The sequence below is a fragment of the Phalangium opilio genome, unplaced genomic scaffold, assembly GCF_054372755.1.
Source record: "Phalangium opilio isolate 3A_F unplaced genomic scaffold, DU_Popi_V2 ptg000042l_1, whole genome shotgun sequence".
Taxonomy (NCBI): Eukaryota; Metazoa; Arthropoda; class Arachnida; order Opiliones; family Phalangiidae; genus Phalangium; species Phalangium opilio.
Window position 1 is genome coordinate 2409431 of NW_028324166.1, and position 19605 is coordinate 2429035.

At 36.1% G+C, this 19605-nt stretch overlaps 1 protein-coding gene across 4 annotated transcripts in view; it reads left to right on the forward strand.

Annotated features, from left to right (window-relative positions):
* LOC149678285 (uncharacterized) overlaps positions 1 to 19605 on the forward strand; it is a 45095-nt gene that overhangs the window by 18986 nt on the left and 6504 nt on the right. For all 4 annotated transcript variants that reach the window (XM_089836278.1, XM_089836275.1, XM_089836276.1 and 1 more), the window contains exons 7-14: positions 8130 to 8336; positions 8876 to 9343; positions 9457 to 9498; positions 10398 to 10816; positions 11966 to 12060; positions 15175 to 15501; positions 16173 to 16666; positions 17719 to 18857. In XM_089836278.1, coding sequence (XP_089692404.1) covers positions 8130 to 8336; positions 8876 to 9343; positions 9457 to 9498; positions 10398 to 10816; positions 11966 to 12060; positions 15175 to 15501; positions 16173 to 16666; positions 17719 to 18857 — 3191 coding nt within the window. The remainder of the gene's footprint in view (positions 1 to 8129; positions 8337 to 8875; positions 9344 to 9456; positions 9499 to 10397; positions 10817 to 11965; positions 12061 to 15174; positions 15502 to 16172; positions 16667 to 17718; positions 18858 to 19605) is intronic.

The window sequence follows — 19605 nt, forward strand, 5'->3', positions numbered from 1 at the left end:
TCTATACTTCCTATAAAATCCTATAACTGAACTCGTTCTATACTTCCTATAAAATCCTATAACTATGAACTCGTTCTATACTTCCTATAAAATCCTATAACTATGAACTCGTTCTATACTTCCTATAAAATCCTATAACTATGAACTCGTTCTATACTTCCTATAAAATCCTATAACTATGAACTCGTTCTATACTTCCTATAAAATCCTATAACTATGAACTCGTTCTATACTTCCTATAAAATCCTATAACTATGAACTCGTTCTATACTTCCTATAAAATCCTATAACTATGAACTCGTTCTATACTTCCTATAAAATCCTATAACTATGAACTCGTTCTATACTTCCTATAAAATCCTATAACTATGAACTCGTTCTATACTTCCTATAAAATCCTATAACTATGAACTCGTTCTATACTTCCTATAAAATCCTATAACTATGAACTCGTTCTATACTTCCTATAAAATCCTATAACTATGAACTCGTTCTATACTTCCTATAAAATCCTATAACTATGAACTCGTTCTATACTTCCTATAAAATCCTATAACTATATGAACGCGTCTTATACTTCCTATAAAATCCTGTAACTATGAACTCGTCCACTACTTCCTATAAAATCCTATAACTATATGAACGCGTCTTATACTTCCTATAAAATCCTATAACTATATGAACGCGTCTTATACTTCCTATAAAATCCTGTAACTATGAACTCGTCCTCTACTTCCTATAAAATCCTATAAATATGAACGCGTCTTATACTTCCTATAAAATCCTATGAATATGAACGCGTCCTCTACTTCCTATAAAATCCTATAAGTATGAACTCGTTCTATACTTCCTATAAAATCCTATAAGTATGAACTCGTTCTATACTTCCTATAAAATCCTATAACTATGAACTCGTTCTATACTTCCTATAAAATCCTATAACTATGAACTCGTTCTATACTTCCTATAAAATCCTATAACTATGAACTCGTTCTATACTTCCTATAAAATCCTATAACTATGAACTCGTTCTATACTTCCTATAAAATCCTATAACTATGAACTCGTTCTATACTTCCTATAAAATCCTATAACTATGAACTCGTTCTATACTTCCTATAAAATCCTATAACTATGAACTCGTTCTATACTTCCTATAAAATCCTATAACTATGAACTCGTTCTATACTTCCTATAAAATCCTATAACTATGAACTCGTTCTATACTTCCTATAAAATCCTATAACTATGAACTCGTTCTATACTTCCTTTAAAATCCTATAACTATGAACTCGTTCTATACTTCCTATAAAATCCTATAACTATGAACTCGTTCTATACTTCCTATAAAATCCTATAACTATGAACTCGTTCTATACTTCCTATAAAATCCTATAACTATGAACTCGTTCTATACTTCCTATAAAATCCTATAACTATGAACTCGTTCTATACTTCCTATAAAATCCTATAACTATGAACTCGTTCTATACTTCCTATAAAATCCTATAACTATGAACTCGTTCTATACTTCCTATAAAATCCTATAACTATGAACTCGTTCTATACTTCCTATAAAATCCTATAACTATGAACTCGTTCTATACTTCCTATAAAATCCTATAACTATGAACTCGTTCTATACTTCCTATAAAATCCTATAACTATGAACTCGTTCTATACTTCCTATAAAATCCTATAACTATGAACTCGTTCTATACTTCCTATAAAATCCTATAACTATGAACTCGTTCTATACTTCCTATAAAATCCTATAACTATGAACTCGTTCTATACTTCCTATAAAATCCTATAACTATGAACTCGTTCTATACTTCCTATAAAATCCTATAACTATGAACTCGTTCTATACTTCCTATAAAATCCTATAACTATGAACTCGTTCTATACTTCCTATAAAATCCTATAACTATGAACTCGTTCTATACTTCCTATAAAATCCTATAACTATGAACTCGTTCTATACTTCCTATAAAATCCTATAACTATGAACTCGTTCTATACTTCCTATAAAATCCTATAACTATGAACTCGTTCTATACTTCCTATAAAATCCTATAACTATGAACTCGTTCTATACTTCCTATAAAATCCTATAACTATGAACTCGTTCTATACTTCCTATAAAATCCTATAACTATGAACTCGTTCTATACTTCCTATAAAATCCTATAACTATGAACTCGTTCTATACTTCCTATAAAATCCTATAACTATGAACTCGTTCTATACTTCCTATAAAATCCTATAACTATGAACGCGTCCTCTACTTCCTATAAAATCCTATAAGTATGAACTCGTTCTATACTTCCTATAAGTATGAACTCGTTCTATACTTCCTATAAAATCCTATAACTATGAACTCGTTCTATACTTCCTATAAAATCCTATAACTATGAACTCGTTCTATACTTCCTATAAAATCCTATAACTATGAACTCGTTCTATACTTCCTATAAAATCCTATAACTATGAACTCGTTCTATACTTCCTATAAAATCCTATAACTATGAACTCGTTCTATACTTCCTATAAAATCCTATAACTATGAACTCGTTCTATACTTCCTATAAAATCCTATAACTATGAACTCGTTCTATACTTCCTATAAAATCCTATAACTATGAACTCGTTCTATACTTCCTATAAAATCCTATAACTATGAACTCGTTCTATACTTCCTATAAAATCCTATAACTATGAACTCGTTCTATACTTCCTATAAAATCCTATAACTATGAACTCGTTCTATACTTCCTATAAAATCCTATAACTATGAACTCGTTCTATACTTCCTATAAAATCCTATAACTATGAACTCGTTCTATACTTCCTATAAAATCCTATAACTATGAACTCGTTCTATACTTCCTATAAAATCCTATAACTATATGAACGCGTCTTATACTTCCTATAAAATCCTGTAACTATGAACTCGTCCACTACTTCCTATAAAATCCTATAACTATATGAACGCGTCTTATACTTCCTATAAAATCCTATAACTATATGAACGCGTCTTATACTTCCTATAAAATCCTGTAACTATGAACTCGTCCTCTACTTCCTATAAAATCCTATAAATATGAACGCGTCTTATACTTCCTATAAAATCCTATGAATATGAACGCGTCCTCTACTTCCTATAAAATCCTATAAGTATGAACTCGTTCTATACTTCCTATAAAATCCTATAAGTATGAACTCGTTCTATACTTCCTATAAAATCCTATAACTATGAACTCGTTCTATACTTCCTATAAAATCCTATAACTATGAACTCGTTCTATACTTCCTATAAAATCCTATAACTATGAACTCGTTCTATACTTCCTATAAAATCCTATAACTATGAACTCGTTCTATACTTCCTATAAAATCCTATAACTATGAACTCGTTCTATACTTCCTATAAAATCCTATAACTATGAACTCGTTCTATACTTCCTATAAAATCCTATAACTATGAACTCGTTCTATACTTCCTATAAAATCCTATAACTATGAACTCGTTCTATACTTCCTATAAAATCCTATAACTATGAACTCGTTCTATACTTCCTATAAAATCCTATAACTATGAACTCGTTCTATACTTCCTATAAAATCCTATAACTATGAACTCGTTCTATACTTCCTATAAAATCCTATAACTATGAACTCGTTCTATACTTCCTATAAAATCCTATAACTATGAACTCGTTCTATACTTCCTATAAAATCCTATAACTATGAACTCGTTCTATACTTCCTATAAAATCCTATAACTATGAACTCGTTCTATACTTCCTATAAAATCCTATAACTATGAACTCGTTCTATACTTCCTATAAAATCCTATAACTATGAACTCGTTCTATACTTCCTATAAAATCCTATAACTATGAACTCGTTCTATACTTCCTATAAAATCCTATAACTATGAACTCGTTCTATACTTCCTATAAAATCCTATAACTATGAACTCGTTCTATACTTCCTATAAAATCCTATAACTATGAACTCGTTCTATACTTCCTATAAAATCCTATAACTATGAACTCGTTCTATACTTCCTATAAAATCCTATAACTATGAACTCGTTCTATACTTCCTATAAAATCCTATAACTATGAACTCGTTCTATACTTCCTATAAAATCCTATAACTATGAACTCGTTCTATACTTCCTATAAAATCCTATAACTATGAACTCGTTCTATACTTCCTATAAAATCCTATAACTATGAACTCGTTCTATACTTCCTATAAAATCCTATAACTATGAACTCGTTCTATACTTCCTATAAAATCCTATAACTATGAACTCGTTCTATACTTCCTATAAAATCCTATAACTATGAACTCGTTCTATACTTCCTATAAAATCCTATAACTATATGAACGCGTCTTATACTTCCTATAAAATCCTGTAACTATGAACTCGTCCACTACTTCCTATAAAATCCTATAACTATATGAACGCGTCTTATACTTCCTATAAAATCCTATAACTATATGAACGCGTCTTATACTTCCTATAAAATCCTGTAACTATGAACTCGTCCTCTACTTCCTATAAAATCCTATAAATATGAACGCGTCTTATACTTCCTATAAAATCCTATGAATATGAACGCGTCCTCTACTTCCTATAAAATCCTATAAGTATGAACTCGTTCTATACTTCCTATAAAATCCTATAAGTATGAACTCGTTCTATACTTCCTATAAAATCCTATAACTATGAACTCGTTCTATACTTCCTATAAAATCCTATAACTATGAACTCGTTCTATACTTCCTATAAAATCCTATAACTATGAACTCGTTCTATACTTCCTATAAAATCCTATAACTATGAACTCGTTCTATACTTCCTATAAAATCCTATAACTATGAACTCGTTCTATACTTCCTATAAAATCCTATAACTATGAACTCGTTCTATACTTCCTATAAAATCCTATAACTATGAACTCGTTCTATACTTCCTATAAAATCCTATAACTATGAACTCGTTCTATACTTCCTATAAAATCCTATAACTATGAACTCGTTCTATACTTCCTATAAAATCCTATAACTATGAACTCGTTCTATACTTCCTATAAAATCCTATAACTATGAACTCGTTCTATACTTCCTATAAAATCCTATAACTATGAACTCGTTCTATACTTCCTATAAAATCCTATAACTATGAACTCGTTCTATACTTCCTATAAAATCCTATAACTATGAACTCGTTCTATACTTCCTATAAAATCCTATAACTATGAACTCGTTCTATACTTCCTATAAAATCCTATAACTATGAACTCGTTCTATACTTCCTATAAAATCCTATAACTATGAACTCGTTCTATACTTCCTATAAAATCCTATAACTATGAACTCGTTCTATACTTCCTATAAAATCCTATAACTATGAACTCGTTCTATACTTCCTATAAAATCCTATAACTATGAACTCGTTCTATACTTCCTATAAAATCCTATAACTATGAACTCGTTCTATACTTCCTATAAAATCCTATAACTATGAACTCGTTCTATACTTCCTATAAAATCCTATAACTATGAACTCGTTCTATACTTCCTATAAAATCCTATAACTATGAACTCGTTCTATACTTCCTATAAAATCCTATAACTATGAACTCGTTCTATACTTCCTATAAAATCCTATAACTATGAACTCGTTCTATACTTCCTATAAAATCCTATAACTATGAACTCGTTCTATACTTCCTATAAAATCCTATAACTATGAACTCGTTCTATACTTCCTATAAAATCCTATAACTATGAACTCGTTCTATACTTCCTATAAAATCCTATAACTATGAACTCGTTCTATACTTCCTATAAAATCCTATAACTATGAACTCGTTCTATACTTCCTATAAAATCCTATAACTATGAACTCGTTCTATACTTCCTATAAAATCCTATAACTATGAACTCGTTCTATACTTCCTATAAAATCCTATAACTATGAACTCGTTCTATACTTCCTATAAAATCCTATAACTATGAACTCGTTCTATACTTCCTATAAAATCCTATAACTATGAACTCGTTCTATACTTCCTATAAAATCCTATAACTATATGAACGCGTCTTATACTTCCTATAAAATCCTGTAACTATGAACTCGTCCACTACTTCCTATAAAATCCTATAACTATATGAACGCGTCTTATACTTCCTATAAAATCCTATAACTATATGAACGCGTCTTATACTTCCTATAAAATCCTGTAACTATGAACTCGTCCTCTACTTCCTATAAAATCCTATAAATATGAACGCGTCTTATACTTCCTATAAAATCCTATGAATATGAACGCGTCCTCTACTTCCTATAAAATCCTATAAGTATGAACTCGTTCTATACTTCCTATAAAATCCTATAAGTATGAACTCGTTCTATACTTCCTATAAAATCCTATAAGTATGAACTCGTTCTATACTTCCTATAAAATCCTATAACTATGAACTCGTTCTATACTTCCTATAAAATCCTATAACTATGAACTCGTTCTATACTTCCTATAAAATCCTATAACTATGAACTCGTTCTATACTTCCTATAAAATCCTATAACTATGAACTCGTTCTATACTTCCTATAAAATCCTATAACTATGAACTCGTTCTATACTTCCTATAAAATCCTATAACTATGAACTCGTTCTATACTTCCTATAAAATCCTATAACTATGAACTCGTTCTATACTTCCTATAAAATCCTATAACTATGAACTCGTTCTATACTTCCTATAAAATCCTATAACTATGAACTCGTTCTATACTTCCTATAAAATCCTATAACTATGAACTCGTTCTATACTTCCTATAAAATCCTATAACTATATGAACGCGTCTTATACTTCCTATAAAATCCTGTAACTATGAACTCGTCCACTACTTCCTATAAAATCCTATAACTATATGAACGCGTCTTATACTTCCTATAAAATCCTATAACTATATGAACGCGTCTTATACTTCCTATAAAATCCTGTAACTATGAACTCGTCCTCTACTTCCTATAAAATCCTATAAATATGAACGCGTCTTATACTTCCTATAAAATCCTATGAATATGAACGCGTCCTCTACTTCCTATAAAATCCTATAAGTATGAACTCGTTCTATACTTCCTATAAAATCCTATAAGTATGAACTCGTTCTATACTTCCTATAAAATCCTATAAGTATGAACTCGTTCTATACTTCCTATAAAATCCTATAACTATGAACTCGTTCTATACTTCCTATAAAATCCTATAACTATGAACTCGTTCTATACTTCCTATAAAATCCTATAACTATGAACTCGTTCTATACTTCCTATAAAATCCTATAACTATGAACTCGTTCTATACTTCCTATAAAATCCTATAACTATGAACTCGTTCTATACTTCCTATAAAATCCTATAACTATGAACTCGTTCTATACTTCCTATAAAATCCTATAACTATGAACTCGTTCTATACTTCCTATAAAATCCTATAACTATGAACTCGTTCTATACTTCCTATAAAATCCTATAACTATGAACTCGTTCTATACTTCCTATAAAATCCTATAACTATGAACTCGTTCTATACTTCCTATAAAATCCTATAACTATATGAACGCGTCTTATACTTCCTATAAAATCCTGTAACTATGAACTCGTCCACTACTTCCTATAAAATCCTATAACTATATGAACGCGTCTTATACTTCCTATAAAATCCTATAACTATATGAACGCGTCTTATACTTCCTATAAAATCCTGTAACTATGAACTCGTCCTCTACTTCCTATAAAATCCTATAAATATGAACGCGTCTTATACTTCCTATAAAATCCTATGAATATGAACGCGTCCTCTACTTCCTATAAAATCCTGTCGCGTCTTATACTTCCTGTAAAATCCCATAACTTGGAACGCGTCCTATAAAATCCCATAAATATGAACGCGTCCTATAAAATCCCATAAATATGAACGCGTCCTCTACTTCCTATAAAATCCTGTCGTGTCTTATACTTCCTGTAAAATCCCATAGCTTGGAACGCGTCCTATAAGATCCCATAACTATGAAAACGTGGTGCTTTGGCTTCTTAGATTACTGGCGACTTTGAAAATCATCTTTCCCTTGACATGAACATCGAAGCCAAGAACAAACGTATTGAGGAGTTGGAATTGGAACTAAAGAAGTATCGAGAGCTCGATTCCTCCATTCCAACCAGAGATATGCCCGTTTCTCACGAGGTCGAGCAAGAATTGCGGTCTCTTCATCAGGCAGTTATTGAAAAGGATCGTCTTTATCAGGTTAGTTAGTGTGGCTTCGTCCTTTACTAACAAGGGTTGTCGCGGGTCAAAGGAAACCTGGGTAAATCAGGGAATTTCAAAATGTAATGTTAATAGGAATGTTAAGAATTTCAACAAAGTTAGGGAATTTGATTAAAGTTGCAGAAAGGGGCGGGGACTACTTGCAGAAAGAGGGGCGGGGACTACTTGCAGAAAGAGGGGCGGGGACAACTTGCAGAAAGAGGGGCGGGGACTACTTGCAGAAAGAGGGGCGGGGACTACTTGCAGAAAGAGGGGCGGGGACTACTTGCAGAAAGAGGGGCGGGGACTACTTGCAGAAAGAGGGGCGGGGACTACTTGCAGAAAGAGGGGCGGGGACTACTTGCAGAAAGAGGGGCGGGGACTACTTGCAGAAAGAGGGGCGGGGACTACTTGCAGAAAAAGGGGCGGGGACTACTTGCAGAAAAAGGGGCGGGGACTACTTGCAGAAAGAGGGGCGGGGAAACCGGTAGAAAAGACTGAGATAAACGATAAGTGTTTCCTCCATGAATTCTCTTCAGGACGCTATTAAGGCAAACTGCGCCATTCTAAAAGAATCGGAAGAACGGTGCAAAAGTATCATCACTGTAGCGCAAGAACGTAGCGAAGAAGCGCAAAGGCTTAACGTTCAACTTCAAGAAGCGCAAAAAGAATTCGAATTGGCCAAAGAATCCCTGGAAGAAAGTCAAAGTTCGATCTCTAAGTTGCGAAACGAAATTATCGAAATGAAGAAAGCCATGGAGATGGAAATGCGAGAGAAAAACCGCATCCTTTCCGAAGCGGAAGTCCTAGATCAAATGCAAAATGAACAAAGTCAAGAACTTGCCAAACTGAAAAACGAGTTGAGCTCCCTTCAGGAATTGCATCAAAGAACGGTAGACGATGCTCACGACAAAGAAGGCAATCTTATGGAATTGCGAGAAAAACTCAAGGAAACTCAGAACCAATTGGAAATATTGAGGAACCAATCAAAGGCGGTTCAGAAGGAGGTCAGTACACTTTTTGGGTTCAATTAAAGAATTGTGCAGAGCTAGAGTAGAGGAATTGCAAGGGATTTCTTCTGTTTTGAGCTTAGGTCAACAATAATCTTTATTCTTTGTAGATTCCGGCAAATTCGATTATTTGGGATGCATCTTCTATTCATGTAAGTACTTACCTAAATTGACCAAGGCTAAAGTTCTTCAGGGGAAACTCGGGGATAATTATAAGTTTCAGTAATATTCAGGGAAAAACTCTGGGAAAGTATTAGTACTTTTAGTAACATTCAGGGGAAAACTCTGGGAAAGTATTAGTACTTTTAGTAAAATTCAGGGGAAAACTCTGGGAAAGTACTAGTACTTTTAATATAATTCAGGGAAACTCTGGGAAAGTACTAGTACTTTTAATATAATTCAGGGAAACTCTGGGAAAGTACTAGTACTTTTAATATAATTCAGGGAAACTCTGGGAAAGTACTAGTACTTTTATTAAAATTGAGGGAAAAACTCTTTGGAAGTATTAGTACTTTAGTAAAATTCAGGGAAACTCTGGAAAAGTACTAGTACTTTAATAAAATTCAGGGAAACTGTGGGAAAGTACTAGTACTTTTAATAAAATTCAGGGAACTCAAGAGAAATTTGTGAGGCTTGAATAAGTTTGCCCTGTAGTAGTTGCTCCACCAAAAATACCCAATCGCGTAGTTATTTCTCCAAAAACCACTCCTGCAGTTATTAACACTTGCACCAAGAAATATTAGGGAAATCTGTTTTCGAAAAGTTGTTTGAGAACCCTGTGAATTAATTTTTGCATAATTATCCTCATGGAGATGTCTATAGTCTGCTAACGCGAACCTTCACGTTACGTCACACCCTCCTATCACTTACCTCGGTTTTTGGCGACCATATTGCCATAAGTCGTCAGTGCAGGCCATACAATTTAGACAAACAATATAAACGCGTCACGTCCATGTAGCTCATTCCCCTCAGTACCACTATTTACGTCAAATTATTGGAATCTTAAATCGATGTAAAGAAAGAAAATTCCTGGTTGCTCTATAATTTTTAGAACAACTCCGTCGCTGACGTATCTCACAACTTAATGGAGCAAAGCTCAATCGGGGAATTCCTCAAGAGTTTTCAGGGAACTGATACGAACCAACTACTTCTTAATCACATCTACGAATTAGAGAAGTTTCTACACCGATTATTGACTAGCGACAATCCCGCTGAACTTTTAAGTCAAGGCTCGTTTACTCCGTCTTACGTTGATTCCTTGAGAAAAGCCATGGTTAACGGGGAAGGGACTTTAGACGCTAGTCAGAGCGGTATTTCTTTAATGCTGATGGAACGAACCTTTCAACAACTTCCGGCATCCATGTTTGATAATGATGAGCCACCGCCTCAGGATCGGAAAGATGGCGCTGCGACCGAGAGTGACGGAACCAGTCGTGATAGAGACATGTCCGATATTTCTGTCAATTACAGGTAAGTCCGGCCGTTTTCTCGATACTTCTTAGTACTTTATGATATATAGCTAGTTGGGGTGTATTCTATGTTAAATATTAGCGTATAAATGGGTCTAGTACGCCCACATTTTGGCGGAGTGGGGAGGAGCCTTTTTAAGCCACACCCCTTTTACCACTCCCATTTGCGGGTTAAATAATCTTTATATACGTCTTGAAGAAAACACTGATAAAAACCTGGTTCGGCGAAAATGGGAGGAGCCTTATTAAGCCACTCCCTTTAGTCTAGTACACCCACATTTTGGCGGAGTGGGGAGGAGCCTTGTTAAGCCACACCCCTTTTACCACTCCCCCTTTGCGGGTTAAATAATCTTTATATACGTCTTGAAGAAAACGTCACTGATGAAAACCTAGTTCGGCGAAAATGGGAGGAGCCTTATTAAGCCACTCCCCTTTAACCTTTCTTTATTGCGATTTAATAATCTTTGGCAACCTCTTAAAGAAAACGGTACTAGTTGTTGGGCTAAGGTGGTAAAGGGGATGCTATGTTAAAGAGATAGTCTTATAAGTCAAGTTCTTATAAGAAGAAGCCTTATTAAGCCACACCCCTTTTGTGGTTTAAATAATGTTGCGATTTTAAATAATCTTTGGCAACATTTTGAAGAAAACAGTACTGGTATGGATCTAGTTGTTGCGCCAAGGTGTTAAAGGCAAGGATGATGGTTGGGAGCATGCGTAATGTGAGGGAAATTGGTACCCTAACCGTGGAACGGCTTGGGTCCGGTGGGACCTTAGAAAATGAGGGAGGAATACTCGGAAAAATGGCGGGCGGTCTTCCCGATTCGTCTGACGTAGACCGCCCGCCATTTTTTTCCGAGTATCTCTCCCTCATTTTCTAACGTCCCACCGGACCTGAGTCGTTCCACAGTTAGTGGATCGATTTCCCTCGGATTACGCATGCTCCCAACCACCATCCATAGTAAAGGGGATACTATGGTAAAGAGATAGTTGTACAAATCTGTCAAGTTTGCCACCATTTTTGAGGAATGGGGAGCAGCCATATTAAGCCACACCCCACTTTAGGTTGCCGTCTTCTAACCATTATGTTTTCGGTGTCTATGGCGCAGTTAGACAGTCAGATTTTAGGTCAATAGTGTTAATTTTCTTACAGTTATGCCAAACACGTCAACAAAGACAACTCTGACGTGGATGAAGGCCCATCAAACGATTCCTTCTTCACCAAGAGAGCCCCTAACCCTGACAAAGGTGAGAACCTGAAACGCGGACGCGTTGAATACGTCCAAGATGTTATTATTAAAGATATTAGCTCGGAAGAAAGTACTAGTACTAGTAGTTGTAGTAGTAACCTTAATACTAAGCCTTGTCCATCGTCAGAACTACTTAAAAACCCCGATCGCGGTCGAGCAAGACGAAGATGGTCTTCGTCACCCTTTTCTCGCTTACCCGATCCAACCGGTTGCTTTAAAAACCACAGCAATAACAACAACAATTCGGACGCGTGTAGTAATGGCAGCGATTCCTGCAACCCCTTAAGCCTAATTAGCGATGACGGTTGTTGCATTAGCAACTCTGATTTGTTGCGAGAACGATTACGTAATGACCAAGACGCGCCTCTACCCAGTTCTAGACAACGCCCCTTAGTTTTACCAGTTGCCAACAGCAACAACGTAGCACAATCCTCCGTAAACAACAACAATAACAACCCAGTTTCAGTTTCGGTTACTCGCGGACTACTTTCAAACTCAAATAACATTAACAATAAATGCTACGCTTGCGGTCAAACATGCGCTGTTGAACGGCAATTGACTTGCCACCGTTCTGATTGGATGGAGGTTAACCAATCACCCCCTGATAATGATGATGGAAACGCCTCTTTCCCCCGTAACAACAACCACAACCATCACAACGTTAACTGCTCAGCAGTGTTGCCTTACTATTACAATTTTTCATCGGAATCCGATATTTGGTCCGAACCGGACAGAATTGTATCCATGGAAAGAATGGGACTCGATTCTAAGACGGTTATGAGCAAATCAGGGGTCGGGTTGGAAATGGATGGTTCCATTAACCCCTTCTTTGAGCCGAAGAAGTCGACTTCAAAACGTACTGCTTGCTGCCACGCTGCAACTAAATTGCAAGATATTTGCAATTGTTGCTGCAATGCAAGTGTTAAAATTGTTAGTGGTGGTTCGAACTTGTGCCAGCATCGTCAGTGCGATGCGTCGACGACTTCTAGCACCAATTCCGATAGCGTAGTGTTGGATAACGGCAAAAGCGCTGCAGTGTGCATTTTTGCGCGGTCACAACACAATCATAATAAAGGCGCTGGAAATCATCATCAGCATCATCTGAAAGGATGTGGAGCCGTCGGTAAATACTATAGCAACCTGTTAAACGTCTTACTAGCTGCACCATGCGTTTATTTATTTTACGAAGATATACCGGCACTGTATTATTATTATTATTTTGTGTATTATTTTATTTTATAGCGTTTATTTATTTATTTACATGTTTTAAATATTTTTTGCATGCTTTAGTGTAGGATTGTTTTTATCCATAGCACGAAGCCTGAGTAAGGATTTTATGTATAACTTATTAATATTACTGAAAATGCACTGTTTGTATTACGGTTTTTTTAAACAACATGAAAGCCTTACTCTGCTCACAGTTAGCGCGCATATTTCTCCCCAATCATCCCAGTGAGCACAATAGCTCATTGATCATCCTTGCTCAAATGCTGAGCACAATAGGTCTGAATTTAAAGCTTGCATACATCGGATAAGTAGAAGGTTCTGAGAGACCAAATTCTCCGGCAGTTAGTCCCCCCCCCTTTCAAAACGGGTACCGAGTGTGTGGCTCGGTATTAGAGTTCGGCACATGCGCATTTGACGCGATAGAGGGAAAAAATCGGTCAGTACGGATCACGTGACGTCTGGCAGGTGCGCGTGAGGGAGATATCGGGCTGTGCCGTTATAGTTACCAACACCCCTATTCCCTCTTTTACTCTCCTTATACGTGCTCTCTGCCATTAGGCCTTAACAAAAACGTTTCAGGGGTCGAGACAACTTGTTGAAATAGTTGATAAACTGGAGCGCGTTGGTATTTTAGTCTGGGTTATCATTAATTGTGATATCAGCGTTAGGCCTTTTATTTTTAATTGAAAAGGCAATTGCGCAAGAGGGGGGGGGTCTCTGCGCACTCTCTGGACCCAAAGCGCAAGTTATGACCTAGGGGGGAGGGAGGGAATTTTAGGAATAACAGGGCTTCGTGCGTGGAAAACTTGGGACTGTAATTATTGAAATATTTTGTAATTTATTGTGGAAGGTATATTCTTCCATTCAATTCAAGCAGAGTAACGCTCATGTTATGTTTTCATGAAACTTAACATTATCAATTTTTCTCGCGTAATCCCATGAACAGAGGTACAAAAATGTTTATTTTATTGTTAATTTACTTTTGGAACATTTTTTTACAATAATAACTTACCGTTTGTAAATATCGGTTTTCATAGAAAACCCGACGGCACGCTGCATGAGTTTATATTGTTCGTAAGCTTCTGTGTTATTTATTAAATTAACCAAAAATCATGGCAAGCCAATACATTCAGAAATGGCTTAAAATACACCAAATGATGGACAATTAATGTCAATTAGCTTATTTTGATAAATTGTTGTTGTGGTTAAGTGCATCTTCAGACGGGACGTAATTTGATTGGGGTAATCTCGATTTAAGCTTTATAGACCTTTATAAATGGTCTAGACTAATGTACAAAATTTCGAAACGTCTCGTCTAAAGGGCTTATTGCCAAGGGAAAATCAATTCACAGTAATTACCTACCAGTTGGGAACGGAACCTTGAAGATAGACCGGGGTTGCCACAAGTCAGGGAAAAAGCTGGAAAAGTTCAAAAGTCAGATAATTTAAAATTGGGTCTAAAGGATGTAAGCGAATCGGTTACAGGGGCAAGGAATTTGGCCTTGGGTTTAAAGCAAAGCGCGGTCACGTGGTTCCCCTACAAGGTGGAAAATTGTAAGGGGATTTAATGAAATAGTTATGTGGCAACGCTGGTAAATAACCCGGTTATAGACCATTCCATTAAATCCAAAAGAAAAGCAAACATTACAGGGGCGCGGAGGTCACCATCTTGAGCTAGTGAACTCCGTCTGTCGTCTCCTGAGGAAATAACCCAATAGGGCTACCTCCCGCCCTTTAGGTTGGTTTCTCTGCAAGTAAATTATGGAATAGTCTATTGTTCTGTAGTATCTGTACTTCTTGATTTACTCTTGGTGATCGTAACGTATTTAAATTTCTTCCTTAAAATGTATCTAATGATTGGTTTTCTTGTAATTTCATTTTGCAGGCCTTAGGAACAAGGCGACTTGTGTCGGGAACTGCAAGGACTTGGAACCACTTGTTTTTCGAATCGAAACCACCGTCGAGTCGCTGTCTCGCGAATTGGCCAAATTTCAGAATGAAAATCCTCATCTGATTCTTCAACTGTTGGATATGTTGAAGGAAGGGAATGGTAACTTGCTGCCCAGTCTTCTGGAAGGACAGATTCTCGAGTCCTTTGAGGTTCTGGGAGGGAAAATGGATTCCTTGGGGATTACGATGAATGATGTCAACGTAGCTGCGAGAACACTCGCGGAGTTTTTTAATCTGCACGATGATAACAGCCCCAAGTCCAGTAAGTACAGTTACTAATTTTATGATGTTGTGAACTGTTTGGTCATTTGCTAGAGTGCGTGGTTTAAAATGGTTAGGTTTTAAATTGAATTATCGCATGGTGGGAAATTATTAAAAATTTGTTGGAAATATTTGGAAATTCGCTAAAAAATGTTTTGAAATTCGAGGAAATCGGTTGAAAATTTGGGAAATTCGAGGAAATCGGTTGAAAATTTGGGAAATTCGAGGAAATCGGTTGAAAATTTGGGAAATTCGAGGAAATCGGTTGAAAATTTGGGAAATTCGAGGAAATCGGTTGAAAATTTGGGAAATTCGAGGAAATCGGTTGAAAATTTGGGAAATTCGAGAAAATCGGTTGAAAATTTGGGAAATTCGAGAAAATCGGTTGAAAATTTGGGAAATTCGAGAAAATAGGTTGAAAATTTGGGAAATTCGAGAAAATAGGTTAAATTTGGGAAATTTGAGAAAATCGGTGGGAAATTCGAGAAAATCGGTTGAAAATTTGGGAAATTCGAGAAAATCGGTTGAAAATTTGGGAAATTGGATTAATCGGTTGAAAATTGGAAATTTGGGAAAATCGAGAAATTCGGTTGAAAATATTTAGCTACTAATATCACTCAACCTTTCCATAAAATTCAGTAATTAAAATTTAAAGTAACTTTCTCTCATCAGACGCTCAAAAGATGACTTACGCCAAACAACTAGCGACTTCCCCTCTTAACATTTCAACGAACAACGAAAACATTTCACCCGTTGCCGAAGGCTTTCTATCTGGTCAAGGTTACGACGCTCAAGGTCGAGTACAACCACCTTCCTATCACAGCACCAAACACTCCTTGTCCAACTCGGAACCCGTACCAGTTCAGGAGAATTTGGCCACTCTTCGAGACTGTTACAATCAATTGGTCGAAAGTCTGTGCTCTTCCTTGGATTGGATGAAGTCGATCAACGACAGTGAACTAAATGAAGTCATACAAAAACAAGGAGTCGAGCATCTATTGAACAATAGCTACTCTGTTAATAAGAACATTTCCGGTTCAACCAGCACCAATTATAACGAGGAATTGCGGAAACTTAACGAAATGCTACCCGATTGGGTGCGACTCAATAGATCGCTATTTCAAATTCTGGTTAAAAGTTTGCGAGATAAGAAGCAAATGCTTCAGGTAAGTTTGACAAATTTTTATTATTTTCGCAAGATTTTTACTGCGTGTTGTTGTGCAATAACCAACATAGTTATGCGCTGATACCCAGTTAGTTATTTAGTGTCATGCACGCGAAAAGGCAGTGCACGCGATTCCACGAATATTTCAATCGTAAAGGGGATTGGTAAAAGTGACAGTAACGATAACTAGTTCAAAAATCGTGGCATGAGAACAGTTTTGAAGTTCAGTATAAAGCTCAGGTTCTAAAAGGAATTGTGCAACGTATCTTATATGAGTTTGTAGAAGTGTAGAATCATTTTTAAACTCGTCCGGGAAATGTCGAATTTCGCATTGTTTGATAGTCCCATGTGAGTATATATTGTCCCTGACCCACGAGTTTTACGACTTAAGAACCAGTTTTCGTTTACATATATATATATAAAGTCTTCCCTCATTGGGTGGCGATTAGTCACGGTGAGGTTGCTTTCGAAATTACATAGATATCGGGAACACCTTCAATAGACCAGTAAATTGATGGCTTTCGTTTTTTTGCAAACGAAATTGTGAAATTTGTTGCTGCAAGGGTTTATTTATGATTGTGTTGATTTGCTACGATTTACGAAAGAGGAAAAAATGTATGCTAAACTAGAAATGGCACCCTATAGTGTCGTGGTCACTGTATCCCGCGAGTATTGAATTGGGCAGGCATTTCTCATGTTTATGTTGCACTCTTCGTAACTTTATAGTGTATGCGAGCCACTGTATAGCCTTAGATCGCTGTTGGGTGCTGTACTACCTTAGCAGTTAGCACATTGGAAACCACACGGAGTATTGCAAAATGATTCTTTGCCCTTGTTTACTTTTGCGATCTTTAGAGCTGCAAAAGTATTAGTCTGACCCTCGCAGGCTGGGCACAAATAGGTGGCTCTGTATTTTTAGAACAATCCCACCATTTTTGGCCAAAACGTTTCAAACCTAATTTGAATTTCCGTTTGAACAAATGCCACCCACGTGTTCAAAATTAATCCAATTAAGATAATTGCCGTGTTGCTAATGGAGGGTAACAATTTCAGGCGCGCGACGAACAAGTAGCGATGCTTAATCGAACCCTCGAAACGAAATTCAAAGACTTGAAACAAGTTCAAGATTGGAATTTACGACTTCAAAACGAATTAGATCGTGAAAAACTTAACTTAGCTTCGACGTTAGAAAAATTAGCTTCCGTTCAAGATGCTTTTAACGCGGCTTCCGAGGAAATTAAATCCAAAATGGATGCTAATGCTAAAATATGGGGTGAAAATAAAATGCTTAAAAGTTCCATCGAATCCAGCGTTTCTGATAAAAGCGCTATGAAAGAACTTTGCAATAAACTTAGAGATGAATTGAATTTAAAAACCAATGAAAACGAAGAATTTCAGGCGGAATTAACCAAGGCTTATGAGGAAATTGATAAATATAAAAATGAATATGGCAGTAATCGTGAGCGTTTCGAACAACAGTTAAAATTGGATTACGATAATCGCGTAAGGGATTTCAAAGAACAAATTTGCAATTTAACGCAATTGCAGCAGCAATTCGCTAACGAAAAAGAGCAATTGCTTACGGAGTTAAACGCAATTCGGAAAGAAAATGATAAATTTAAGGAACAAGAACGTAGTTGGAAAACGTTGGAAAAACAACTCGATGAAAAGACCAAAAAAATCGAAAGTTTAATTACCGCTAATGAGACCGAGGTTTTAAAGCGCTCTAATTTGGAAGCGAGTCTACATGAAGCCCTGGAACTTAAAGTAACTCTGGAAAATGATTGCCGGTTGTTGGGAGAACGTTTAAACGAAATTCAGAAGAAAAGCCGCGAAATGGCGTCACAACTTAAGTCCGCTAAAGAACAACTTAAAAAGAATGATGCCGTAATGCGCAGAAGTCTAAAAGATGCCAATGCGCAGGAAAAAGGTGTTGCAAGTGGTTCGGGAGAAGTTGATAAACCTGCGGTTGCAACTCTGGAGAGTAATGAAGAAGCGTTGAAGCAAGCGTTGCAACATGAGAAAGAAAAGGCCGAGAGATACAAGAAGAATCTGGCCTATGCTAAAGTACTTTTGAAACAGAAAGGGATCGGGCTTAAAACCGCTTCGATGTCGTCGGGATTAAACTTGGATTATAAGTCAAATGAAACGCTTGATCAAGTGGACGTAATTCCAAAGGATTCCGGCAAAAGGTAATCCTATGAAAAACATTAACATGTACAAAAATGGGCCAAGCCTCGCTTCGTGCCCTTTCCGCCGTAAAACGTTCTGAGATCCCATGTAGAGCCAAGTCTGCCTTTTGTTCTCATTCAATCGCCAATTGAACAATTATGTTATAAATTAAGTCCTTTTCCTAATTAATAACCAATATTCTTTGACTCTATCATTATTATACATCTTTGTTCGTATCAAAAATATCGTGACTTGGCAATCGCAGGTAAGTAATATTAAAAGGAAGTCACTAAATCGTTGCCGATTTTAAAATAATCGAAAGGATGTTCACTAAATCGTTTATGGTATAGGGGATATGTACAAGTTTATAAGATGAGTCATGCTCAACCCTATGTACAAATTATATGGTGAGTTATGCATAACCCTATTTACATGTTTATTAGGTGAGTTATGCATAACCTTATGTACACGTTTATAAGGTAATTACCTGCGCTTGCCAAGTCACGATATTTTTGATACGAACAAAGATGTATAATAATGATAGAGTCAAAGAATATTGGTTATTAATTAGGAAAAGGACTTAATTTATAACATAATTGTTCAATTGGCGATTGAATGAGAACAAAAGGCAGACTTGGCTCTACATGGGATCTCAGAACGTTTTACGGCGGAAAGGGCACGAAGCGAGGCTTGGCCCATTTTTGTACATGTTAATGTTTTTCATAGGATCTCACTTCTTTTTGTAGACCCTCTCGTTATACTTCGGTA